The sequence below is a fragment of the Saccopteryx leptura genome, chromosome 8 (assembly GCF_036850995.1).
Source record: "Saccopteryx leptura isolate mSacLep1 chromosome 8, mSacLep1_pri_phased_curated, whole genome shotgun sequence".
In the NCBI taxonomy this organism is placed as follows: Eukaryota; Metazoa; Chordata; class Mammalia; order Chiroptera; family Emballonuridae; genus Saccopteryx; species Saccopteryx leptura.
Genome location: NC_089510.1, coordinates 7689734 through 7716781, shown reverse-complemented (window position 1 = coordinate 7716781; position 27048 = coordinate 7689734). Strand labels below are relative to the sequence as shown.

The 27048-nt window shown below is 48.7% G+C and overlaps 1 protein-coding gene across 1 annotated transcript; it reads left to right on the top strand.

The window, feature by feature from the left end:
* The first annotated feature begins 2784 nt into the window (after nucleotides 1-2784).
* Nucleotides 2785-26567, top strand: LOC136379993 (transmembrane 4 L6 family member 4-like). Its single transcript, XM_066347743.1, has 5 exons — nucleotides 2785-3211; nucleotides 3932-4021; nucleotides 16155-16294; nucleotides 22658-22847; nucleotides 26080-26567. The coding sequence occupies exons 1-5, from the start codon at nucleotides 3038-3040 to the stop codon at nucleotides 26095-26097; spliced, it is 612 nt and encodes a 203-aa protein (XP_066203840.1). The 5' UTR covers nucleotides 2785-3037; the 3' UTR covers nucleotides 26098-26567.
* The last annotated feature ends 481 nt before the right edge of the window (nucleotides 26568-27048 follow it).

Genomic DNA, 27048 nt, shown 5'->3' with positions numbered 1-27048 from the left:
CATAAATGAATTAGTCACCCTCCAAGCGCTTGAAGTCTGGGGAGGGTGCCTGCCTTCCAGTGTTCCCGCCACCCCACACAGGACGTAGATGACCTCGGCCCCTCCCTCACGGTCACTCACATCCCGCATCTTCTTAGAAACGGGGGAGAGAACTGACCGTGGGCCACTGTATCCTTGACATTGTTTCTCTGCTCACGCAGATGATGGAGATGGGCGACTTCAGTTGCTAGTCAGAGGCGGATTAAGATTGGTTGAGGCCGGTGCAGAAGAAAATATTGAGCCCCTTAAAAAAAAAGAAAGAGAGACAGGGAAAATAAAAATACACGTTAACCATATTTTTAAATAAATAAAAAATATTATGTACTATTCATGTTAAAATTGCACCTATGAAACCAAACTTGGTGTCATTAGAAAAAAAGTGTCAAGTTGGGGTTTGGTGGGGCCTCTCAGAAGTCGGGGCCCAGGACGCACACCCGGTGCGGCCACCGTTAAATCTGCCTCTGTTGCTAGTCTGAAAAGTCTAGGACATCAGGGCCGTATGTGTTGACCCGTGTAATTCAAATGCCATGGTGGTAACTTCCAGAGGCAGAAGAAAGGGAGCTGCCTTGTGCCAAGGTGGCGTGTCCAGCGGTCAGCTCAGCCCTTACCCCCTAGACCCGGTGTCTTCCTCCAAGGGACCGCTCGCTGGACGCCCCGGCAGAGCTGGTGGGTTGTAAGAATAGCTCATCTGGGTCCGCCGGACGAGCGGACCCAGACTAATAGTTGTCTGTTAGAAAACAATGGCCAGCAAAGTGACGACAGGCCTTATCTGCTGGTGGGAGGGACACAGCTTTTCTGTATAGCTGACTTTTCTAAAAAAAACAAACAAACTCATATTGTCTTGTAATAAGAAAACAAATCACAATTGTTTGTTGTCAGAAAGAAGTATGTCTCACGGCACTCAGATACTATACACATAGTGTCGATCTATTAAAAATGATATATATATTTCTTTTCTTTTTCCTAAAAGGGAAAAATCTATCAGGAAGCCCACAGCCTGGGTTTGGGTGACACAGTCCCGATTTAAATCGTCAGCTCCCCCTTATCATGCTGGAACGAGCTTGCGTCGCACACTCAGCCTCCCTGAGCGGAGCGTCGTCCCTGGTAGAGGGGGCATGACCTCTTCCTCACAGCGGGGTGACAGGCCGTGAAGGCCTTCTCTGTGGTCAGTATATTAAATGTGCGCCTTTAACATTTGCTGTGTTTTTACTCTCACCCCAAACCTGAGATCACCAAAAGTATCTCTAATGAGCAACCTGTCCATCTTTCCTAGAATCTGAAGGAGGAGCCTCAGCGTCCATGCAGACTTCTCTGGAATCTGGTCCTCAGCTTCCCTGGCCCAGGGTCCCTGAGCTTTGACAGAACAGAGCTGGGCCTGGGCGGGGCAGCCAACCCCACTGCAGGATGCGACTCACCATGGTCGTGATCTGGATGCTCTTTACTCAGCGAAGACTCCACTCCCTATAAAATTCTACCTGTGGTTTTGTTTGTTTGTTTGTTTTTTCCAAAGTGAGAAGCGGGGAGGCAGTCAGACAGACTCCCGCATGCGCCCGACCGGGATCCACCCAGCATACCCACCAGGGGGTGATGCTCTGCCCCTCTGAGGTGTTGCTTGGTTGCAACTGGAACCATTCAGAGGCCATGGAGCCGTCCTCAGCACCCGGGCCAACTTTGCTCCAATGGAGCCTTGGCTGTGGGAGGGGAAGAGAGAGACAGAGAGAGAGAAAGGAGAGGGGGAAGGGTGGAGGAGCAGATGGGTGCCTCTCCTGTGTGCCCTGGCCGGGAATCAAACCCAGGACTTCCACACGCCAGACCGACGCTCTACCGCCAAGCCAACTGGCCAGGGCCCTACCTGTGGTTCTTAATTCTAACTTCACTCTCCAGGAAGAATGAGCAGGCTCCCCGTCCCACCTCATGCTCCTCTGTACCACTAGCACCAAGCGGGTCATCACATAACATAGGGCTAGGTCTGGCTGTGGCAGAGACCCTCCGGAGCACAGGAGCACAGGCGAGTCACTGGACCTTGTCCCTGGTCCTTGGCCAAGTTTCCAATCATGGGCCATCTGACTGCCTCCTGGTCTCTAGCTGCTCTTCCGAGCTTGCCTGTCCTGCCTCCAGTCTACTCACCAGAATCCTTCCTCCCCTCCACCCCATGCCAACCCCCTGTGCCCTCAGAAGGCGGAGGTCTGTGTTGCTGCAGGGACGGAGTAACTGACCAGCAGGACGGGGAGACTCATTGTCCGATTCCAGCACATCGGGGAGGGAAGCAGACAGCACCTCGGGCGTGAACACAGAGAAACACAGCTAGCAGGCAACAAGACGAATCACTAGGCTGATTTTATTGTTCAAAAAAAGTCCTGTAGGCCTGAGTTCAACAATACCCAACCAGACCATCGAATTCTGTCTTTCATATTGAGGGAAACAGAAGCTCTTTGGGGTAACTTGATCATTCCAGGCTTTCGGCTGGAAAGACAGAGGTGCTCTCCACCACCAAGTTCTCCGGCCCCTGCGTTTCGCTAGGATGCCACTCAACTGTCGGGTGATTTATAAAGAGCCCGCGGGGGAAGTGTGTCTGTATGTGGGTGGGGGCGCTGTCAGATCAAAGGTGCGGTCGTTCCCAGCGCTGTCTGTTCCAGCCTGTGTTCGATCGCCGCAAGTGTGTCTTGTCTGCCCTAGTGGATTATTAACAGAGGTTATTGGTCTCCATGGCAAAATGATAGCTCTGAACCTAATCTCATTTACGGGGGTGCAAGGGGGGAAGAAAGAAAGACTCCAGGTCGGGAAGAGCGTATAAATACCCATCAGCGTCGAGCCTCTGCGGTACTGGAGAAGCTGAAGCAACGCCCCGGACGCAGGTCACCGGCTGACTCGCTTCTCAGCTGCAGAGCACGGACGGGCCTGGGGACGTTTACTGGGACCTGCGGCCGATCGCTCGCGAGAGCCCGTGAAGGAGGCAGCGAAGGGCCGCTCTCCCTGCCCTGTGCCACCCGTCCCCGGCATGTGCACCGGGAGCTGTGCCAAGTGCCTGGGGGGCACCCTCATCCCCCTCACGGTGTTCAGCTTGCTGGCCAACATCCTGTTGTTCTTCCCCGGAGGGAAAGTGATCGACAACAAGGATCACCTTTCTAATGAAGTCTGGTATTTTGGAGGGATACTAGGAGGCGGAGTCCTGGTGAGTAGGAAAGCCTGGAGGTCCCCCTGAGGGAGGTGTGCCCCCCATTCTTCTAGACTTGGGCACCTGCTGACCAGCAGGAGACTTGGGGGCTGACCGAAGCCCGAGCATTGCACAATGCCAGTGCCTTTGTTTTCCCTTCTCCGGTGGGACCGGAGGAGGACGTGTCCCCTAAATGTACTGGGTAACTCAAACTTGGGCCTGCCAGTTGTTCTCGTGAGCCATTAAATTCCAGGAACCACACTGCAGGTCACAGAAGTGCTTTAATCCAACAAGAGAGGGGGGAGCTGGGACAAGTGAGGGTAGTGGGGGGCGGAAACAGACTTTCTAGCAAATAGATTGAGTGAAAAGCACCAAGAGCAGGAGGTAGGTGTCAGTGGATTCCTCTCCACGTGTGCACGAGGGACTCCTTACCCCTTGTTTCCAACAGCGACTGGGGGCTGCTGCCTTAGAGAGCATCTCCCATGGCAATCAAGAACCGCCATCCGAATAGAAGTTCAGGGTGTCTTGAAATCCTGCTCCATTGACACTGCAGTCAGGCCAGTGACACCTAAGTACTTAGTAACAATCATCCAGGCCGCCACTGCCGTGCTGCTAGTTCCTGCCATACCCTTTGGCCACCAAGTCCCACGTCAGGGCTGTGCCTCCTCACACAGACTGGCAGGGGTGGGTCCTCCCTTCACTCCAAGACCCATCCTGAGCGGCTTCTCTTGCTGGCAGATGATCTTCCCTGCGCTGGTGTTCCTGGGCCTGAAGAACAATGACTGCTGTGGTTGCTGTGGCAACGAGAGCTGCGGGAAGAGGTTTGCGGTGAGTGAGCAGGGGGTGCACACCAGGATTATTCCAGGGCGCACTGTCCCCTTGTGGGGGCGTCTCGCGGGTGGGGGACGAATAACCAGCAAGGAGGACTCTGGGGACAGCTGTTGCCGGACAGACGGAATTCTTCCTGTGGGTGCAAAGTAACAATGACGATACATTGTAAAATACCAGCGCCCTCCTCCTTGTCGTGCACGACTACCATTGTGTGTGTTATTTATTATTTATATTTTTATTGAGTTTATAAAGTTAAGTAGTTTCCGGGTGTGGCTGGCACTTTAGGTCTTACGAGCAAGCAGGGGCGTCCGAGCTGGGGCCCCGCCGTGTGGTCACATGAGGAACCCAGGCCGGGAAGGCGGAGACGGGGCTCGACCTCCCCACGAGAGGCCTGAGACCTTAGACCCGTCCCTCCCTTCTCCTTCTCTGTCCATCTGCGAAGGGGGCTGGGACAATAACGGAGGGGCTGGGACAATAACGGAGGGTAACGTCGTCTCCACGGTAACCCCTGAAATGCCCCGCCTCCCGCCCAGCCCTTCCCACTTCTCCGGGGATTTCGCCTCAGGACTTCCAACTTCGGGTGGGCAGCCAGCCAGCCCTCTTGCAGATGGACAGAGCGATGAGGCGTCCCCGTTCCAGAGTTGGGGGACAGGAGAGAATTCTGGGCCGCGGGGTCGGCTCTCTGCCCTGTCCGCTCGCCTGGGCTGTAGGGCGCTGGGTTGGACTAGCGCTGAATTGCCCGGGTCTGGGGCACACTCTGCTACAACACAGCTGTGCTCTCTTTGCCAATAACGCGGAAAGTTATTTCCTTTTCGATTCCCCTTCAACCCTTTGATTCCGTCATGAAAAAAAAAAAATCTATTGTATGGAAAAAAAAAGTGTTTACTATTTCTCAGCTCTCATAACCTCCCTTTTTAACAAAAGGAGAACAAGTCTCCAGCTCCGAGAATGCAAGCAAGCAAGAATTCAATAACATGATGTTCTGCTTGCTAAAGATTCTAGATTTGATTCAGATGATACAAATGAAGGAAAGAGAAAAGCGTTAAAAGTTCAAGTACACCGATGTGGCAAAGGGCAGGGAGGCGGGGATGGCGCGGGGTGGCGGGGAGGCCGAGGATGGCGCGGGGTGGCGGGGAGGCCGGCTCCTGCTCCAGTCTCCCGAGGTTCACTGTCCACCTAGGGACACCGACCCCAGTGATGAACTAGACACACTCACCTTCCCTTCTTAAAGGGAAAGTTCTCTGTTCTGAAGCTAATCCTGTTGCCATTCTTGCTCACCGTACTTGCTCATTTTTTTTTTAAGTCAGTGGATGGGATATAGACAGACTCCCACATGCACCCCAACTGGGATTCACCCTGCAAGCTCCTACCTGGGGTGCTCTGGCCATCTAGGGCTGTTGCTCAGAAACCAAGCTATTTTTAGCACCTGGAGCAGAGGCTCCAGGGAGCCATCCTCAGTGCAGAGGGCCAAGCACAGGGCGCCAATTGTCTCAAACCAATGTAGCCATGACTATGAGAGGGATACAGAGAGGGGGTAGGGAGGGGTGAAGAAGCAGATGGTCGCTTCTCCTATGTGCCCTAAGAATTGAACCCGGGATATCCATACTCTAAGCCGATGCTCTACCACTGAGGGTCCATATTTGCTCATTTATAAATTAAAGAATATTTACTGTGCACACCTGAAGGCCTGAGGCTGGTGCACTGTGCACAGCACACGGATTTCCATATGAGGTCATAGATCATGAACACATCCCCTTTACACCATCAGAAGTCCCAAGTAAGCACTGAGTAGTGGAGTCACCTTTACATCGTCATTCACAAAAAGACGTAAAATAACCAGAAATTATTAATATAATTATATGGCATGTGTTATATATAATGTAATATTTTATGTAATTAAGATTAAGAAGAAATACCTAACTCATTCTTTGCTTGAAATATAATCCTGCTCTACTTGGGAGACTTTGTCGTAGATGAGCATTTGAAAGAAAATAGCAGTGAAGGAAATTAGATGAAGAGATAAAGGACTCACTGTTTAGTCTACCAGCTCATTTCCTGGTGTTGAATAGAGCTGAAGATCGGCCCATTAAAACAGCGTTTTGATGATCTGTGGTTTATATACAACCACAGTGAGAAGTGCATTAACATTCAAAGGATTGTGCAAAACTTGTTTATTAATTAGATTTAAGCAAAGCGCAAGAGGAAGGCCCCAAATCCTGTTTTCACGAGTGCAGGTGAGTCAATGTGACCCGAATGTCTGCTGCCGGTTCAGTCCTCCCTCTGAGCTCCCTAAACCACCCCCACCCCCCCCACGTGGGGCCTGCCCTTGGGGGGAGGTGCGGCTGTCACCTCCAAACCACTGGCTGACTGTCCCCAGGCCAGTGCCCATCAGAGGACCAGCCAGGCCAGGCTGTCAGCTCAGGCACCAGCCACAGCTGCCCTGGACCAGGGGCCACCGCGCTCCAGGTGGCCAGCAGGCCCTTTCTGGTTTTTGTTTTGTTTGCTTGTAATCAGCTGCCAGCTTCTAAAGATAGAGTTCACTAGAAGTGTCTGGAAACCCTACTACTTTTCCAGAAATTAAAAACCTGCCGTGGTGCCCCTGAGCCTGCACTCGGCACAATGGGCACTGGGGGAGGCGGAGCCTCTGTGTGCCGCCCCCGCCCACCCGGAGGGCCACTGAGCCACGTCCCTGCTCCGGAGCCTCGTTCCTGACTTGTTCTGGGGATCTGGGGCCACGCAGCAGCCACTTCATAAAGAAAGGTGTTACACACATTTGTCAGACGGAAAGAAAAGAGCTGCAGCAGGATTTGACGGGCGCTCTAGAGCTGGAAGACGGGTCCTTTCCCACAGACTCACAGCCTTCCCCTCAGGCGTTTCAAGAACTCTGCTTCTTAAACCTTGCTGGGTACAAAGGCCCGTGAGGCATAAACAGACCAGGCCGAGGGCTGGGGGCTCCATCCTGCTGCTATCTGCACAGCCTTTTGCTCTGTCCTGTCCTGACCTCCCTCTCCTCTCCTTTGTTATGTCTTTCTGGAGTTTCCAGAAGCTAGCTGTCTCATTTTTTTTCTTTTCTTGAGTGGTAACACCAGGAATAAAAATTGACAGTGGGCCCTGGCCAGTTGGCTCAATGGATAGAGCATCAGGCTAGCCTGCAGAAGTCCCAGGTTTGAACCCCAGTCACAGCACACATGAGAAGCAACCATCTACCTCTCTCCCCCTCCCTCTCCCTCTTCTCTCCCTCTTCCCCTCCAACAGCCAGTGGCTCAATTGGTCCTAGTGTCAGCCCCAGGTGCTGAGGATAGCTTGGTTGGTCCGAGCATCGGACCCAGATGGGGGTTGCCAGGTAGATCCCAGCCTGGGTGCATGCAGTTCTCCTTCTCCCCCCTCGCTTAAAACCCACAAATCAACAGTGGAGCAGGCTGCGGTGCCCGCAGAGCTGGGGAAAGTTGTGAGCTCGCCTGGCTGACACGTTTGTGGTGAACTAGGAAATGGAGGCGCCCCCTGCTCTGAGGCAGAGCCCCCAGCTCCAGGCTCTGCAGTTTCATAAACCAGATGCGAGGCAAGCTGAGGGGACGTCCCGGGGCTGTGACAGCCTGACCGAGGATTGCTCTCAGGGCTCAGCCTCTTCCCCCCCAGACCGGAGTTTCCCGTGCCCTCGAACCTGGACAGAAATGGGTCCCTCAGGGTCCACCAGGACAGCGAATGCGTTTCATCAGTTCATTCATGTTGAGTACGTGCTTTAACGCGAGCCTGCAGAAGACCCTGACTCAGAGAGCCTCTTTAGTAGAGGATGAGGGCGGAGTCACAGAGGAGATGTGGGCGGCCGTCAGGCTTGCTCGCTGGTGTGCCAGCTGCCAGCACTTCGCCTGATGAGTGTGTGAGCGCGTGGCAGAGGCCCGTGTGCATAGCCCGTATAAGGCTACGGCTGCTTGCACTCAGGGGGGGTTGCGGCTGCACGATGTGCCTTCCTGCCCGCCCCTGGGAGGGGCCGTTTTGCTGTTTGTTTGCCCAAGAGGCGGTTTCCCCTGCCTGTGTGCTTGTCCGCCGTTGTGTGACTTGATTAAACGGGATGGCCTAGCACTTTCCAGGTCCACAGTTTCTCTACCACCTGCCCAAATCCAGTGTGGACCTGCCTGGCCTCGGCCCTGGCATGACAGGGGACATATTAGGGAGGCGGGCCTTCCAGCACCCTTCAGTCCCATCCGGGGAAGGCCCACCCCACTCGCAGGCGGGTTCGGATGACCTCAGGTCTGCGGGCTAGGACGGGTTCCAGCCGGTCCTAAAGGAGCGTTCACATTGCAGAGTCCTCCCCAGCGCCCCCTAGAGGGGCCTCGGGTGAGCACTTCTGGAGTGAGTGTTTCAGCCACTTTCAGGGGGACATGAGACAGTTCTTTTAAAATAACAAACTTGTAAGAAAAAAACACAGTATGGCACCCGCCTGCATCACTAGATGATTTCTATGCTGTAAAATGGATCGTGGCCCCCGCTACCTTGCCTAAGAACAGCGCAGGGCTTGGGGGAGGATGTTTAAGCCCCAGCGTGCAGGGAAGGGGAGGGTGGTGCCAAGGGCCTGGGGCACTGAGGACGCGAGAGTCCTCCATACCTCGGGTCGGGTCAAGTCAAGGCTTCCTCAGGAGGGACTGCAGGTGATTTCCAAACTTTCAGGTTCATCTCTCATGAAATCTCAGCAGGTGAGCATTAAACACCCCGCTTGATAAATAAATAAAAAATATGAGGCACATAAACATGATGACTTTTTGACTGCAGCACCCACTCCGCCATCCTTCCCCCGTCCCTAGCATGGCCAGAAATTCAAAAAATTAATGTTTTAAGGCAAAAAAAAAAAAAACAACCCACCCCACTTCCAGTAATCGCTATGTGTCTCTGAGAATAATGGCTCAGAGGAGCCTGCAACCCTCCCACCTCCCAGAGGTGTTTCTCCAACTTGTTGCCAGCGCCCAGGTCTCCAGACACCATGCCCGCACACCACCCGCCTCTCCTCCCTTCCCAGCCCCCCGGTGCCTCTTCCTTCTGGCTCAGCAAACGCAAGCCCGCGCCTGACCAAGCACCCACCGCCGACAGGGGCAGGGCTGGGGTCGGACCCCAGGTGGTCTGCCTCCAGACCCCAACAGAGGAGGTGGTCTTAAGGCTGACAAGTGGTGAGTGAGTCAGAGGGCACCTGACGAGAGGGCGTCTCTGCCTTCCGTTCCGGGGGGAGAGTTTACAGCCTACACACACACACATTTCTTTATCAGTGTGGACAGAACGGGTGTGTTGAACATCCGTAAACGAGTTAGCCTGTTTGCTTTTATTTTCCTGCTCGGAGTTATGCTCTCCGTACATGTGGCAAACGAGAGTGTGTGAGGATATGATAACCACAGCATTGTACTATAATAATGACATTCACGACGGGCTGGCTAGGGACCTGCGAAATCATCTGAAACTTGGAACTAGGCGGAAGAGGTTACTGGGTATGCTGAACGTAACCCACCTGGGGCCATGTGATTTTCTAGGTGTGTCCCTTTGATGCCCTATTCACTGTTAGCGAGATGATCTCTCTCAGGCAGGGACTTACTACTGAACCTACCTTTACAAAACAGAGATGGCGACCTCAGAAAGTTTAGCTTCCCACGGGGGCAGCCAGGACTCACACCCAGCTCGGCCTGCCTGGAATTCGTGTCCATGACCAAGACACTCTAGTGACCCTCTCTAGGATTTACTCATTAGAGGGAAAACCATTTCCATGGTGCAGAGGCTACGGAGGAAGCTTCCGATTCCTGACTCCGACTCTGGTCCCCGCTTTCTCCTGCCCCGCCCCCCACAGGCTACCGCTGTTCCCCAATATTGTGTCTTCTTCCGGGTATATTCCAAGCCGCTTGCCTGGCTACTTTAAACATCACCAGTTAGAGTGTCTGGTCTCTAACGTGTTCAACCTGATCTCACTAACTTTTCTTTTAACATGAAAAATTATGTATCTTGAAACCCATGATAAAGTTTCTCCATGCTAGTTTGGACAATGACGATATCTCTGAGTAGTGAATTTGGCAAGTTCTAAAGGCTGCTGAGCCTAAGATGACTGACCGCAGAGTGACACAAAGTGCACCTTGCTTCACGTGTTTCATCTGGAAACATTATGAAAAGTCAGTGTGAGTTGGTTGTTTTGCTCATTTTCAGGTGAGATATTTCAAATTGGAATATAAAAACAGAACACCCCACCTGTGGTTTTATGAAGCTGTAGCTCGAGACCACATTTCCTTCAGATCACTTTATAAAGAAATAAAATGTCATTGGTTTAATGAAGAGCCGCCAAGTTTCTCTCCTCTCTGACATTTCCCTCCCGCCCGGGAGTGCCCATCATCGCTGTCAATGTGAGAATATCCAAACGGGCAGAGAATTGGTATAAAGCGTTTCCTGAAGCCACACGGAGGACACGGCAGGAGGCAAGATCTCAAATGCTCCAAGGAATGACCGTTTCTCCACTTCTTTTATACATTTGGAATTAAGGAGGGAATGTAAGGAAGATCCCAGGAAGGTAGAAGAAGGCAAGCCAGTTAAATCTCTATGATTAGAGTACAGGGTAGTTAGCAAGAACTGGTGCTCCCCTGAGGGGGGTTACATCTCCAAGAGGTCTGGAAAAGAGGCATTTCCCACGTGTGTTCATCTAGATGCGCAAGCAGGTGGATGGAGAAGGGAAAGGGGAAGAGAAACTTCCTTTAGCCTGGGGCGAGGCTACCCGCCTTACTTAAGGGCCAGCTGGCAATGTATGATCAGATCACCCTGTGAGTGACTTTCCACCTGATTTGTTACACAGCTCCTTTTCATCTGCTTCATAAGTTCAGCGCAGACACTAGCCAGGCATTGTTTTAAACTTTTACTACAAAAACTCCAGTTTTCAATGTTCTAGGTAGAGTACGCTGTTCGATACAACGGCCACTGCCCACCTGTGTCTCCGAGCACATGAAGGGCGGCTCCTCTAAACAGAGACGCCCCGTCAGCGTAAAATACACAGCAGAGTTCAAAAACGTACAGCAACAAGAATGTAAAGTATCTCTCTGGTCATTCTTATCCTGACTACATGTTAAATGATAATAGTTCAGACATATTGAGTTAAAGAAAAAAAAATATATATATATATATAATTTTTTTACTTTTTTAATGGTGGTTATTGGATAATATTAAATTATATATGCGTATACAGGGTGAGACAAAAATGGGTTTACAGTTGTGAGTATGTGACCAAGCTTATTCTTGTAGCATTGTTTATTCATTACTGTATTATTTTCCGTATGAACGACTGTAAACCTACTTTTGCTCCACTCTGTATACACAATCAACATGATTTCATTGGACAGTGTTTACAGTGGAAACTCTTTGGAAACATGAAAAAAAAAGTCTCATTGATATTTTATGTTAACCTGGTTTTTCATTTATTTAGACTTGCCTAAAATAAAGAGTGTTTGCCTTCACGCTCACTCTTTGTGTCTGTAAACATTGGCTGGCTAGAATGTTCCCGGGCCGATATCTAAAACCTTGCTCAGTTCACACCGCGGCCACAGCACAAGTCCGATTTCTCCTCTCACTTAACAACAGATGTTGACATCCTGACTTGCTCGAATTCAAGGGACCGTCTAGAATTCCCCCACCGCTCTCTTCTGTTTACCACAGGAAGCTGAGGTCAGAGAGGTGGACCCGGGTGGTGCAGAGACGGCTGGGAGCCAGGTCTTCTCAGACTTCCAAATTGCTTTCCTAAATAATGCAGTCACTCCTTTCATTGCACCAACGTTAGATACTCTTCTTAGCCACCAATGGTGTCCTGGTTCCTGACTGCTAATTAGAACTCAAGATCAAGAGTCAAGTAAGCAAAAAAGATCGTTTTTTTATGTGCCATTATATTTCTGTGCGAGAACCAAGGCAACATACAAACAACAGGGGTCTGGTGTTCGCGCAGTGCGTCATGGGGGGAGCGTGTGTATTTGGGGGAGTGGAGGGTGCAGGACACGGGGCTGGGAGGGAGGAGACCTGGTCCCGGATCCAGCTCAGCCTCCTTCTGGATATGAAACTCCATTATTCCATAGATTTCGGTTGCCCGGGTGCCCTCAGATCCTCTGCACTCGCAAACACCATCCCCAGCATATACGTTGTGATAATATGGTTAGTAGCACATGGAGGGAAAAGGGAGTACCTGACAGTGAACTTAGATGATCACATCGGATTTCTGCAATAAACCTTCAAGTAAGCTTTATCATGCCCGTTTTATAGATGGAAAAACTAAGGCTCCAAGGATATATATACATTATGCAGAGTCAACAGAGAAAAGTGGCAATGCTGAGATTTGAGCCTGGGTCTGCTGACTTTTAAAACTCTTCTGCTTTGCAAGTGGCAATCACCTTTAGATCACGTTGTAGCTCGTACCGAGTGGCCTCAGGCAGGGCATAAGCAACAGCTGAGGTTGGCCTAAACAAGAACCCCTCCTGTCAACAAACATCCAGTGGCCAGCTTATAAACCACATCAGAGCACCACCCAACCATCTTCACAAATATCACACCCAGTGGGCAAACAGCAGGGACGAGGACCCCGCTAAAGCAAGTCTTGCTCTGTAGGGTCAGTCCCTGCATAATAGCTTCTTCACCATGGTCATGGCCAGTCCTCACAACTTATCAGCCCAAGGGTCATTCCCTCCCATTGACATTCCAATGGCAATCATGGCTCAACTATGGACAACAGGAGGGCATACACAACTCACACAGGGGACAAACCTGGAGCACCTGGCTCAGGTGACCAGAAAGACCATGTCACTGGACCTCACAGGACACCTACTACCTAAGGCCACTCTCCCAAGATTGGGAGATGTAGCAGCCCTACTTAACACATAGAAACAAACACAGGGAGACAGCCAAGATAAGGAGAAACAGAAACACGTCCCGAATGAAAAAACAGAACAAAACTCCAAAAAGAACTGGGGAAAAGAGGGACAAGCAGTCTACCACATGCAGCGTATGAACCGCTAGTTATCAGGATGCTCAACAATCTCAGCAAGGACTGCAACAAAGACATTAGGAAACCTAAAACTGGAGATAAGAAACAAACAAACAAAAACAGAAACGAAGAATACAAAAACTGAAATAAAGACTACACTAGAAAAAAATCAACAACACATTAGATGAAGCAGAAGATCAAATCAGTGACTGGAAGACAAGGAGGCAGAAAACACCCAATCAGAGCAGCAAAAAGAAAAAAGAACCCAAAAACATGAGCATAGTTTAAGAGACCTCTGGGACAACATCAAGCATACCAACATTCCTACCGTAGGGTACCAAAAGGAGAAGTAAAAGAATACAGAATTGAAAACCTATCTGAAGAAATAATGACAGGGCTCTGACCAGTTGGCTCAGTAGTAAAGCATCGGCCTGCTGTGTGGATGTCCCAAGTTCAATTCCCGGTCAAGGCACCCAGGAGAAGCGACCATCTGCTTCTCCACCTCTCCCCCTTCTCTCTCTCTCTCTCTCTTTCCCTCCTGCAGCCATGGCTTGATTGGTTCGAGTGCATTGGTCCCGGACACTGAGGATGGTTCCATGGAGCCTCTGCCTCAAGAGCTAAAGATAGCACAACTGTGAGCATGACCCCAGATGGGGTTGCTGGGTGGATCCCGGTCAGGGCACATGCGAGAGTCTGTCTATCTCTCTTCCTCTCACTTGAAAAAAGAAGAAGAAGGAGAAAGAGAATAAAGAAATAATGACAAAAAATAAAAACAACAAGAACAAAACAAAACAAAAAACTGCCTTAACCTGAAGAAGAAAATAGACAAGCCTGAGGAGTACAGAGGAGCCAAACCGGATGAAACCAAAGAGGCCACACCAAGACACATCGTAATTAAAATGCCGCAAGGTCAAGACCAAAACAGAATCGTAAAAGCAGCAAAAGAAAAACAATGAGTGGCCTACAACAAATCTTCCATAAGACTGTCAGCTGATTTATTAATAAAAACATTGCAGGCCAGAAGGGATTGGCAGAAAATATTCAAAGTGATTAAAATCAACAAAGGACCTACAACCAAGAGTATTCAACACAGCAAAGCCATTATTTAGAATCTAAGGACAAATAAAGAGATTCCCAGACAGGATAAGGCTAAAGGAGTTCATCACCACCAAACCAGTATTACAAAAATGTTAAAGGGACTTCTTTAAGAAGAAGGAAAAAAAAATAAAAAAAATATAAATAATACAATGGCAATAACTAGATGTCTGTCAACAAATACTTTAAATGTAAATGGAGTAAATACTCTAATCAATAGGGTGGTTAAATGGATAAGAAAACATGATTCATGTATAGGCTGCCTACAAGAGATTCATTTCAGATCAGAAGATACACAAAGACCGAAAGTAAAGTAATGGAAAAAGATATTTCATAAAAATGGACTCCAAAAAAAGCTGAGGTAGCAATGCCTATACCAGACAAAATAGACTTTCAAACAAAAGTTATAACAAAAGACAAAGAAGGACCCAGCAATCCCACTTCTGAGTATTTATCCAAAGAAACCCAAAACACTAATTTGAAAAGACATATGCACCCATGTGTTCATTGCAGCCAAGGTATTGAAGCAACCTGAGTGTCCATCAATAGACAAACTGATAAAGAAATAGTGGTGCATAGACACAATGGAATATTACTTAGCCATAAAAAAGGAATGTGATCTTACAATTTGTGATAGCATCAATAGACCTAGAGGGTATTTTGCTCAGCAAAATAAGTCAGACAGAGAAAGACAAATACCATATAATCTCATTTGTACATGGAATCTAAAAAACAAAATAAATGAACAAACAAAACAGAAACGAATTCATAGACATGGAAACATTTTGATGGTTGCCAGATGGGAGGGGCATTGGAGGGATGGAGGAAAAGGAAGAAGGGATTCAGTAGTACAAATTGGTAGTTAGAGATATAACATACAGCACAGGAGTATAGTCAGTAACATTGTAATAACTATGTGTGGTGCCCCGTGGGTATAAGATTTATTAGGCTGATCCCTTCATAAGCTATATAAATGTTTGACCTCTATGCTGTACACCTGAAACTAATAAAATATAAATAATATATAATATGTAATATAAAATTTACATATAATATAAATTTATTTATCAACTATAAATAAAAAATAAAAAATTATTTTTAAGAAAAAAAGTCTATGCTTTGCACATCTTCATGTTGCCAAAGCAAAGGAGGTGATATTTTCTACTTCTATTTCTAAAATTATTAATGTTTTTACACTACTCTTACTGTTGTTTAGAATAGACATTGTATCTCCCTGGGCATAATACTTTTTACCATCAGAGACAGTTTGCTTGGATGGGCTCCAGGATTTTTTTTCTGCTTTTCATATTATAAATTTTTTTTTTATTTTATAATTTATAAAGAAAGTTGCTAATACAATCTATTTTCAGTAAGTAATCCCTGTCATATGAAAACATTTAAAAGAACTGGAATGGTTGGGCTTGTTTAACTCAAGGAAGAGAAAACTTTCAGGGGACAGAAAGAGTGGAGAGATATGAAATATAAAATACACTTCTTTAAGATATAAAATGTCCAGGTATTTTTAAAGACTGCTACCACATGGGAGAAAGATTGGATTCAATCTTTTGACCTCAAGAAATGTAACTACAACCAGTGAGGAAATTTTCTAGACTTCTACTCTTTCTGATAAGCAGCCCTTGCCTGCTGCGTAAGACCACGGAGTGACTTAGTCTCAGTGAGATGTTTACGCCAGAAAACCTTTGAGATCACTTCCCATTGTAATATTCTTTGATTCTATAATAGACTGTCTTTCATATTAGCCCTGCAAAGGAGATTCTATACTTAACAAGATTGAAAACCTTGATTCAGATGTATCAAATCGTAATTAGCACTTCAGTCATCAATGAATAGGTGAAAAAAAATACGGGTGAGGTAAAGAAGGGGATGTGAGACACCAAATTTCATCCTAGGAGACCCCAGCGGCTCCATCTCCTCTAAACACTGGCTTCTATCTGCAACCCCGCTGGAGTCACCGCGCTCAACAACAGGCTGGTGAGGGGTGTGGACAGCCACCAGTGGACGCCTTATGAACCTGGCTGTCTCTCTCTTCTCTTTCAGATGTTCACGTCCACAATATTTGCTGTGATTGGATTCCTGGGTGCTGGGTATTCATTTATCACCTCAGCCATCTCCATCAACAAGGGGCCGAAATGTCTCATGGGCAATAATGACACATGGGGCTACCCCTTCCAAGACGGGTAAGGTGCACCCTGCAATTCCCACCTGTCACCACAAGGGGCACAGTCGGGTTCATGGCCCAGGGGAGAGACTGCCCCCGTGTCGGGACATCTTACCCCACAAGCCTGGGGCATGCCGCCCTCCGAGGCAGAGCTGGGGCTGTGAGCTGTGCGCTGGACGGAAGCTGCTCCAGGGCTCACCCCTCACGGCTCTGTAGACGGAGACCGGGAGCGATGACGACGGGGCGGGGCACCGCAGCTGGCCTCAGGGAAGGGGATTGGCGGTGTCTGTGCTGACATGCGAACCGCATCAGCAGACACTTGGGACAACGAACAACATTAGTGAACAGAGCAGTGGCTTCCACGGCAAAGCTCAGCACAGAGAGCAAGAACGATCCCCACTCACAGGGCTCCGTGGCTTTCCCTCATCCCCTGGATGCTCTATAACCCAACAATGTCGGAGGTGCCAGTCGACAGCAAGTGACATTAGAACCCTTGTAGATCCTTCATGACATTTATGTTAGTGGAACTCATTAAAATAACACCATGTTTTCAGGGTACTCTGTAGGTTAGAAAGACCTTTCTTTTTTCTCTAACAAATTTATAATTTAATATCCACAGTAACCCCAAAAGGTAATTTACTTCCTGCCGACACAGGGTTAATAAATGTGACTTGCTCCAAGTCAGAGGGCTCGCTGGGCAGGGTCGGGGTTCAGACTCACGTCCTCCGACTCCCAGGCTTGGTCCTTTTATATTACACATCCTCTGCCGCCTGCCTGCAGTCCAGTACGGTAGCCAGGAGCCATATGTAGCTATTTAAATATTTTATTTATTTTATTATTTTATTTTATTTTAGCAAGAGAGAAACAGGAAGGGAGAGAGATGAGAAGCATCAGTTTGTAGTTGTGGCAGTTTAGTTGTTCATTGATTGCTTTCTCATATGTGCCATGATAGGGGGGCTCCAGCTGAGCCAGTGATCCCTTGCTCAAGCCAGCGACCTTGGCTTTAGCCAGTGACCACGGGATCATGTCGATGAGCTCATGCTCAAGCTAGCGACCCCACACTCAAGCCGGCGACCTCAGGGTTTCAAACATGTATCCTCTGTGTCCCAGGTCAGTGCTCTATCCACTGCGCCACCACCTGGTCAGGCTGTAGATATTTAAATTTAGATTTAGATTTAAATGAAATAAAGTTAAAAATTCCTCAGCCGCATTAGCCATGCTCCAAATCCTCAGTGGCCGCGCACGTCTGGTAGTGACCGTATTGACCATCACAAACACAGGACAGTTCCTGCGCAGACGCCAGTGTCCACGGGAGCGCGGCCGTCTCTGCTCTGTTCACCACGGCAGCCCCTCCGCCCAGCTCAGTGACGGGCACTTCCGGAGGGTCAGTGTCCACGGGAGCGCGGCCGTCTCTGCTCTGTTCACCACGGCAGCCCCTCCGCCCAGCTCAGTGACGGACACTTCCGGAGGGTCAGGCACGGCCGGTGTGAGGTCCTCCTGCACGGGGCGGATGCATTCGTTACTAGAAAATCGATAGGATGCCAACCGATGAACTCAACCCCCTTTATTAATTCACAGCGACAAGTTAACCGCAGAGTGGGCTTCTGATGGGGCAGGTGGCAGTCCTGGTTCTGTTATGATCCAAGGTCTTGGTGTGTTCACAAGTTCACTTGAATGTCATCCCCACCCTCGTCCGTAGTTAACCAGGAACACAAGGCCTCTAGGATCCTCCCGTCTCAGACAGGGCCACCCAATGCGCTGACGCCCTCTCCTCTGACAGAGGACTGGTGTGGCCCCACTGCCATGGCAGGCCGTGTGCTTTCACTGAACCACAGTGTAGGGTACAGGTGATAGTGTAAGGTACAGGTGATAAGGTAGGGTACAGGTGATAGTGTAAGGTACAGGTGACAGTGTAGGGGACAGATGACAGTGTAAGGTACAGGTGCCAGTGTAGGGGACAGATGACAGTGTAAGGTACAGGTGATAGGCACCAGTGCAGAGTTAGACACAGTTTTTCTATTTATTGTTATGTAAATAATACTATCCTTGATGAGCTTGAATTCAATTAGAGTAAATCTAAGTCCAAACAAAGGAGGGAGACAGGAAGCAGAGCAGACACCAAGTCCCACTCCAAGGCAGGACAACCGTCTCCGACGTCTGACGTCCAGGGCGTCATACCTCCTTCGGCGCGCTCCCGCCCTGCTCATGGTGCAGAGGGATGATGGTCTAGCTCAGGAGAGCGACGCAGGTCTGTGAGCCGGCCAGCACCGGAGCTATCAGCCGGGCGAGGGACAGGAAACCAGCCTGCCACGTCCTCTGTGTTTGCCCGCCCCCCCCCAGTGAAGCAAGCTCTCATTTCCGTCACAACCCGTGTCACGTGTGTCGCTCTCTGGGGGACGCTGTCATGCATGTTATTGGAGCTGCTCCCCGCAACAACTGACTCGTCCATTAATAGGTATCAGATTCGAGAGGTTTAATCGTGAAAACAAAGCGGAGTAAACTTTGCAGGCAAGCAGGGGCCTTGCAGAATTCTCTGCCCTCTCTGTTCACTCGATGGCTTTGACAAGGCGCTGTGGGGAGAAAGGTCCAAATGCCCAGACATCGGCACAGCGGCTTCACACGCTCATATGACCAAAACTGCTGTGCAGTGTAGGCTTGTATCACACAGCCGTGTCCGCCACACTTTCCAGGTGATTTACAGGGTAAGAGCGGTTTTGACCATTCGTGGTTTTGTCCCTCTTGCCCTGACTTTAGAATTTGGTTCTGCATAAGATACAAGGTGCGAGCTGTGGCCCAGTGGGCACAGCTGGGCTTTCAGGACGATGGACCCAGGCAGGGAGTGTCTCACCGTGCCCTGCGCCACCTGGCGCACCTGCCCGGCGTACCCGTCTTCTACGTCCCGCGGCCTCTCTGCGGAGACCAGAATTCACATCACAGTCCTCGTGGACTTTAGGTCCCTCAGCAAGCAGAGGCCCGTCTATAACGACGATTGAAGTTTATAAAATGCTTTCCCTCACGTTTCATTTGCTCCTCCGAAAAAGCTTATGAGATTGTGAACCCTCCTTCCCAGGAGATAGTTGAGGCCCAGAGAGTTGACAAGTGACTCGCCTGAAACAATACTGTTTCTTAGAGACAAAAGCCTGAACCCAAGTTTCCTGACTCCAAGTCCCAGGGCTTTATCTTGGCCACCACGGACTATGGCGGGCACCCTCTGATCTTTGTATAGATTCCACCGAGCAAAGCCTCAGGGGGCTCCCACCTCCTGTTTTTTTATTGGGCCGTGGACTCTTGTCCATTGGATCCCAGTGTGTGACCAGAGCAGCAGCTGTCGCCGCAGCTGTGATGCTAACACACACACATACACGGCTGCATAACGAGCAGAAAAGAGACATCGCTGTCCAAGCCCAAACGACAGGACCAAACGTCAGCAGTGGCAGCCGCTTCTTCCTCCTCTTCCTCTTCCTCCTGTTCATGATTAGGTCCAAGAATGTCCCAGGCATGACCTCAATGAAACTTCCTAGTAAACCCGAGAAGAATTCTTAACCCTAAAAGCAGAAAAATGAAGAACAAAATGTTGTACCAAGGGCTCCCCAGCTAGTAATTAGTATATAGAAGGAGAATTAATTAACAAACAAAGAGAATGGAAACACGTGGCCACAGCCTACGTTGTGCCGGAGCTGTCCCAGCTCAGAGCAAGGACAGCAGCTCCTCCTGACCCGATGCAGAAGGTGCTGGCTGCCGTCGGCCCAGTGCCTGGAACACAGCAGGTCGCAGGGTGTCAAACTCCCTGTGCCGGAACTGGGGACAGACACAGGGGACAAGGTCGCTGCCCCTGTGAGTGCACAGACACGGAAAGAAGACAGGCACGTGGCCAGATGATGACGCAGAGTGCTGGGAAGCTAGAAGGGGACCAGCGCCAGCTGAGGGCAGGAGGGCGTCAGGACTGCCCAGAGGAGTGGCACCTGAGGTGGCCAGGCTGAGTGACCAGGCTGAGTGGACAGGCTGAGTGGCCATGCAGAGCGGGCCATGCAGAGTGGACAGGCTGAGTGGCCAGGCTGTGTGGCCATGCAGAGCGGGCCATGCAGAGTGGACAGGCTGAGTGGGCCATGCGGAGTGGACAGGCTGAGTGGGCCATGCGGAGTGGACAGGCTGAGTGGACGGGCTGAGTGGTGAGGCTCCCCTGCAGCTGCAGGAAGTGAGTTGCATGAAATGCACGGCACTCCTTTCCAAGTTTGGGGATGGCTGCAGCTTGGGTGGAAATGCCCTTTAGGAGAATGGAGGCTTTGACACCCTGCTCAGGATGAAGGCAGTCTGCCTGAGCGCCCCCTGCTGCCCAGAATGTGGAAACACAGTCAGTTCCCAGTACCATGAAGTCAGAGGCTGCCTCTCACCTGAAGTTGGAGAGTTGGGCACAGCCATCACTGGCAGGCTCTCTGAGAGCCCCAGAACAGAGAGATTGGGGGCAAGAAGGGCCTGGAATGGCCATCCATGGTGGTTTGTGAGGGCGGAGGAGGCAGCAGGCCTGGGACCCTGTGAGCGTTTGATCTCACCACCAGGAGGTGCTGTCGTCCCACCACTGCACACGCCCGGGAAGAGGCAGAGAACTTGGGTCTGACGAGCTCTTCTTCTCAGCATCTTTTCTTTACCAAGTGTACCTGGACAATCCTGTCTCTCTGTGACTGGTGACCAGCATCCAGTGCACAAAGTGTCAAACCAGAAGTCCATGGAGAAATACAGAGCAGAGAGACAAGTGTTTGAAAAGAACAACTTCTGAAACGAGCTCTTACACAACAATGCATAAGGGGTATTATCTCAGTGGACTCCCACAGGAGGGGTGGTTTGCAGTGTATTTTATAGATGAAGAGTCTGACACGGCCCGTGGGAAAGGGATGGGGGCGGGTACAAGTACATGTATGAGGAATCCACAGTCAGTAAGAGGAAGGCTTGCGTTCAAACCCAAGTCCCTGAACCCCAAACTACAGGCTCTTTCCTTTAGACCAGACGGCTCAGATTAAGTGAAAGAATAACAATTCTAGTGTTAATTAGTACTTACTATATGCTAGGCACTGTCCTAAGCACCTCACTGGTGTTAACTCATGTAATCCTCACAATAATATGCTTTTCATGGGTAATGCTATTCCCATTTTACCGATAGTCACACAGCTAGTGACCAGAGAACCTGTGCTCTTTGGGGAAAGGTCAGTCGATGCTATAAACAATGTTTTATGTTTAAAACAAGAGCAAAATGCTCATTCCTTTGTGCCCTCGACTGTGTGAAATGCCAAGGCGTCTTCCTTCATTGCAAAGATTTTTCAGATTTTAACATGGAATATATCAAAATTAGTGTGTGCTGATTCATTGAATCAATCAGAAACAGGAGTCTGAAGACTCGGTGGGGGGGGGGGGGTGTTGATGTAACGGCCACATGCAGACAGGTTCCCACTGAGACCTGAGCGGACAGAGGAGGCTTAAAGGAAGGGGGAGACCCTCTGTGGCCCTGAGAATGTGAGGAGGAATGACAGTTCCCCAGAGCAGGGCCGCCTTCCTGCCGTTCTTGGTGAAGACAGCGTCCTTCACACGACCCCTTCACGGCACGGGGCCCTGGGCGTCCCAGAGGGCTCCTGACGAGCAGAGTCCACGAGTGGACTGCAGTTCTCCCACTTCAGAGTGTCTGGAAAATATGTATAACGGCCGCAGATTACTTAGTGCTTTTCATGAATTCAATCTTTCTCGTGTGACATTCCCACAGGTTAACAAATATATGGTTGAGTCAGATTCACAAGTTGGCTAGAATTAGACCTTTAAAAAATCAAGAGAAGTAAGGACCTTTGACTGTAAGACATAATTGTACCTTACATGGCCACTAGACTGGACAAGTAATTTGTCCAAAGTCCAAGTGGTCCCAAATGACAACAGGCGGGACAAAGTCCAGGAACCGTCGTGAGACTCCTCTCGTGGAGAGCCTTCCTCCTCCTGGCTCCCTCCTAGGTACTGAGTTTACCCGTTCTCTTGGTCAGCTCACAAAAATCACTCTGTCACTGAGTAGCTGTGTGACCTTAGCAAGTCGCTTAACCTCTCTGTGCCTCAATTTCTAATTTGTGAAAAAGAAGACAAGAACCTTAAGGTTTCTCTGAGAAATGAAAGAGTTACTATGTGTAAAATGTCTGGAACAGGGTCTAACCCCTACCTAGTACCTGGTTAATGAAAATGTTAGGTATTATTGTTAAACCTCTTGTTTTCGTGGGATATTTTTCTTATGGAGCATTATGTTTTGGATAGGAAGTATTGCAGACGAAAAAATTATGAAGGTGCCTCTCTGGTCTAGGGCATTGCCTACTTTTCATACATGTCTCCGTCTCCACCCCACTCGTGTTCCGGACAGGGATTACCTGAGCAACGAAGGCTTGTGGAGCCAGTGCTTGAAGCCGGAAGAGGTGGTTCCCTGGAACCTGACCCTCTTCTCCATCCTGCTGATCACGGGAGGGGTCCAGATGATTCTCTGCGCCATCCAGGTGGTCAACGGCCTCCTGGGGACCCTGTGTGGGGACTGCCAGTGCTGCGGCTGCTGCGGGGTAAGTGGAGATCTTGGTCCTTACTTCTCAGGAGCAGGGGGCCGAGGCTGGCCTCCAGCGCTCAGGGAGGACACGGGGGAGGGGGTGGCTACAGAAAGCGGAGCCAGGAGGCGGGGCAGTGCAGACAGCCCCTTCCGCCACCCAGGGAAACGGTGACTTCCTGTTGCCGGAACCGGCACTCGGCTCTCTGTGCCTGGTAACAGGCCCAGGCTGCAGCTGACCAGACGTGTTTCAGCTCCACACCCAGCTGACCATAGTCCTGGGGGCAGAGGACTGCACACACACCCAGAAATGTATACTAATGTCCTCTGAGCCTCCCAGGAGGTGGGCTTCTGTCCTCTGCTCATAGTGTCAGCAGTTACACCTCCCAGTCTGGCCCGAAGCGTTCTCACCATTCCCTCACTGAGCCGCACAGAGGGTTAGAGCTGCCAGGTTCCATAGGGAACACACTGCAGGGTGTTTTCTTGTCCCTGGAAAAGAAAAGGATGCACCATTAAAAAAACAACAACAAAAAAACAAAATATATTATATATTGATAAGATTTCTGATATAAAAAAAGAAATATTTTTAAAGTAGAGGGCGAAGGAAAATCGCAAAGGATTCAGTTTCAGAACTGATTGTAAATTATCAGCTAGAATGTAAAAAATAACAATAAACTTATGGGCAGAAGACAGTGTATTTATTTCATCTACTGAGCAGATCTGATCAGGCGATTATTCGTATAGGAGATTCACTTCTATAAATAAGAAAACACAAATACTACAGATAGAAAAAAAGACTAAAGGATATCTCACCAGTATATTAAATGCAGCTGTCTGTGGGTAAAAAACTTCCACTTGTTTTCCTTCTTTCTACTTTATATTATTCAATAAAGGTTTAACAGTTATATATTTTAAAATACAAAAAATTAAATGAAAAGTTCAAAAATCCCGATAAAATGCATGTATTACAAATAAATTTTACTATTGGCTTTTTTCTATAAATTTTAAATTCTATTGTGTTTAAAGTTTTGGTCAATAAGCACAATAGGAGAGAAAAAGAAAACGATCAGTTAGTTATTCATCAAAATTATTTTTACGATAGCAGTAAGAATATCGAGCATTTGAATCTTCTTATGCCTCCAAAACAAATTCTTGCTTTCTAAATCAGCTGATCTCAAGCAGCAATATTTATTTATTTATTTATTTATTTAGGCTATCACAGAACACAGTAACACTTTTTAATTGGGTAGCAAATTTTTATTGCAAGGTTTGTTGAAAATGCAACTGCTCTTTGAAAGGAAGTAAGTCTGAGGATTATCTATAAATGTAAAGATAAAACATACCCATAAATGTCAGTAAAGGACTGTTTTCAGTGAGTGTCATCAATTTTTATGAATAAATTACTTGATAATCAAAAGTCAATAGATGGTGAATGAACCATGCTAGAATTTCTTCCCTCCCTCCCTTCCCCTTTTCTTCAACTTTTTATTTGGAGAACTTTAAATCTGCATAAAATACAGAAGAACAGTAGAATGAACACCGTACGTTTTCACCTAGATATACAAATTGTCCGTGTTTGCTCACTCTTCTCTATTTTAACCATCGGAAAGTAATTTGCAGACGCTGTGAAACTTGATTACTAAATTTGTTGCGTTTCTCAGTAGAGCTGCATTTTTTAAAACTCGGTCTGGTGAGGATTCCTTTCTGCATGCCAGCTTGCCTCTCCTAGAGCAGGTCACCCCCACCCTGCCCGCCAGGACCCTGTGGGGTCTCAGCAGCTATTTAATGGCTGAGTTACCCAATCAAGCTGCCTGCCTACCTTGTCCGAGTCAGTTACCGCAGCCGCCTCTGCCGACCTTCTGCAGAGGGTGAGCGGATCAATGTTCATTCATTCAGCCAGAAGATATATACGGAGAGGTTCCTGGGCCTGGCACAGTCCCTGAGTGAGTAATAGACCAAAAAAGTGCTTTAAAAAGTCAAGCCACCTGACCGGTGATCAAGGCCAGCTGTGCAGCCTTGACCACGTCAGTTGCCCTCACCTGTCTTTTTGTAAAATGTGCTTGTTAAATTAAACCAACTTCCTGGGGTTGTTGACTGAGTGTCTAACATGGGGTGCTTAACATACATTCATTTGAAGAATTAGAAGGCTCAGTACACAGTACTGACTGTTATTTGCTAAGAGTATGAAAATATAGCTCCCAGAAGAGCAATGCAATCTCTGGATTTAACCTCCCTGGGTTTGAATCCTGGCTCTTCTACTTGGCTGTGGCTTTAGAGACATCAACTGAGCTCTCTGCGCCTCTTATAGAAATTATTTGGCCCTGGTCAGTTGGCTCAGTGGATAGAGCATACAGACATCCCAAGTTCTATACCCAGTCAGGGCACACATGAGAAGAAACCATCTGCTTCTCCCTCCCGCCCTCTCTCCCTTCTCTCCCTTCTCTCTCTCTCTCTCTCTCTCTCTCTCTCTCTTCCCCTCCTGCGGCCAGGGGCTCAGAGCATCAGCCCCAGGTGCTGAGGATAGCTCAGTTGATTTGAGCATTGGCCCCAGACAGGAGATGCTGGGTGGATTCTGGTTGGGATGCATGCGGGAGTCTGTCTCTCTATCTCCCCTCCTCTCACTTAAAAAAGAAATTATTATTATTATTATTATTTTCCAAAGTGAGAAGCAGGGAGGTAGTCAGACTCCTACATGGAATCCACATGGCATGCCCATCAGGAGGCGATGCTCTGCCCATCTGGGGCGTTGCTCTATTGCAACCAGAGCCATTCTAGCACCTGAGGCAGAGGCCATGGAGCCATCCTCAGCACCCAGGCCAACTTTGCTCCAATGGAGCCTTGGCTGCGGGAGGGGAAGAGAGAGACAGAGAGGAAGGAGAGGGGGAGGGGTGGAGAAGCAGATGGTCACTTCTCCTGTGTGCCCTGGCTGATAATCAAACCCGGGACTTCCACACGCTGGGCCGATGCTCTACCACTGAGCCAACCAGCCAGGGTTGAAAGAAATTATTTTTAATAAAAAATGATGCAAAATAAAAAGAAGCTTCAACACCTATAATCTAAATGCAGTGAAGTAAGAGATTAAAGCTCGAAACAAAGTCAGACTCGTATAGAAAACATTCAGTAAGTAACCAACAGAGGGCAGGAGGAATTGGAGGAGAGAGGTGATGGGGAGGGGAAGGGAGAGGGGAGAGGGGCGAGGTGACGTGTGGGGGTGGAAATGTCATAATTAATGAACTCTTTCCACCTTCTAGGGAGATGGAGCGGTTTAAAGCTCTGGGACGGACTTCTCTAACTCGGCGGCGTGTGGGAAGAGACGATAAACCCAGTCTTCTGTGTTGGGGATCGTCGGTGTCCATCTGCTCCTGAACTGTCCCGGCTTAGGCAGGGCCCAGATATTCCTTCTCCTTTCCAACCCGCTTAGCGCAACTTGGAGTTCTATGTTCGCTTCAAGTAAAAAAACCTGTTGCGCACTTAACTTAAATTTCTGAATCTTTCAAATTAGTTTCCTTTTAGAATTGAAGAGCAGGTAAAAAGCTAACTTTCCACAGTGTTTTTCTTTAAGAATGAAGAATGGATGTCACATGCACCGCCACCCTGCTTCTTTGTATATACAGGTGTTTATGTCTTTGGAAGCTTAAAATAATTTGAAGGAGAGAAGAACTTTAAAAATGAGAAACTGAGACCAGCTTCTGCTGTCACTATTTAAGGGAATAAAGAATGACTGATGTGTTAAAAATAATTTTTATTTGGTGTCTTTTTGGTTAACATGTTTGAGTTCATTGTGACTACTGTATATTATCTTTTTATGTATCTTAACTCAAAATCATGATTCAGTGGTAATATAACAAAGATAATAAAGATGGTGAGTGTTTTGGGAGAGAAGGCAAAAAGGTTGAGTAAACTATACACCGCCTTTTCACCTTTCTACTAGTGCTTTCTTTGATCAAACAAAAGACAGTATTTTAAAAGTTGATTTTGGGAGGAGATCCAAGATGGCAGCAGAGTAGATGGATGTTACGCTCAACTCCTCCTGGGACCAAGCTGGAGTCACAACTACATTTAAGAACAATCCACCGGAATAACTCACGGGAGACTGGCTGGAGGGGAGTCTTCTGGCCAAGGATGCACAGGAAGTACCAGATGGAGACCGGGAGGAAGGGTGGAGAGCAGAAAGGGCCGGCTCCTCTCCTGTGGGAGCGACTGTGGTTCCAAAGGGACAT

Coding starts and splice junctions, on each gene's coding strand:
- LOC136379993 (XM_066347743.1), top strand. CDS start 3,038: ATGTGCACCGGGAGCTGTGCCAAGTGCCTGGGGGGCACCCTCATCCCC. Junction 4,022..16,154: donor GCTGCGGGAAGAGGTTTGCG/GTGAGTGAGCAG, acceptor CTTCTCTTTCAG/ATGTTCACGTCCACAATATT. Junction 16,295..22,657: donor GGCTACCCCTTCCAAGACGG/GTAAGGTGCACC, acceptor TGTTCCGGACAG/GGATTACCTGAGCAACGAAG.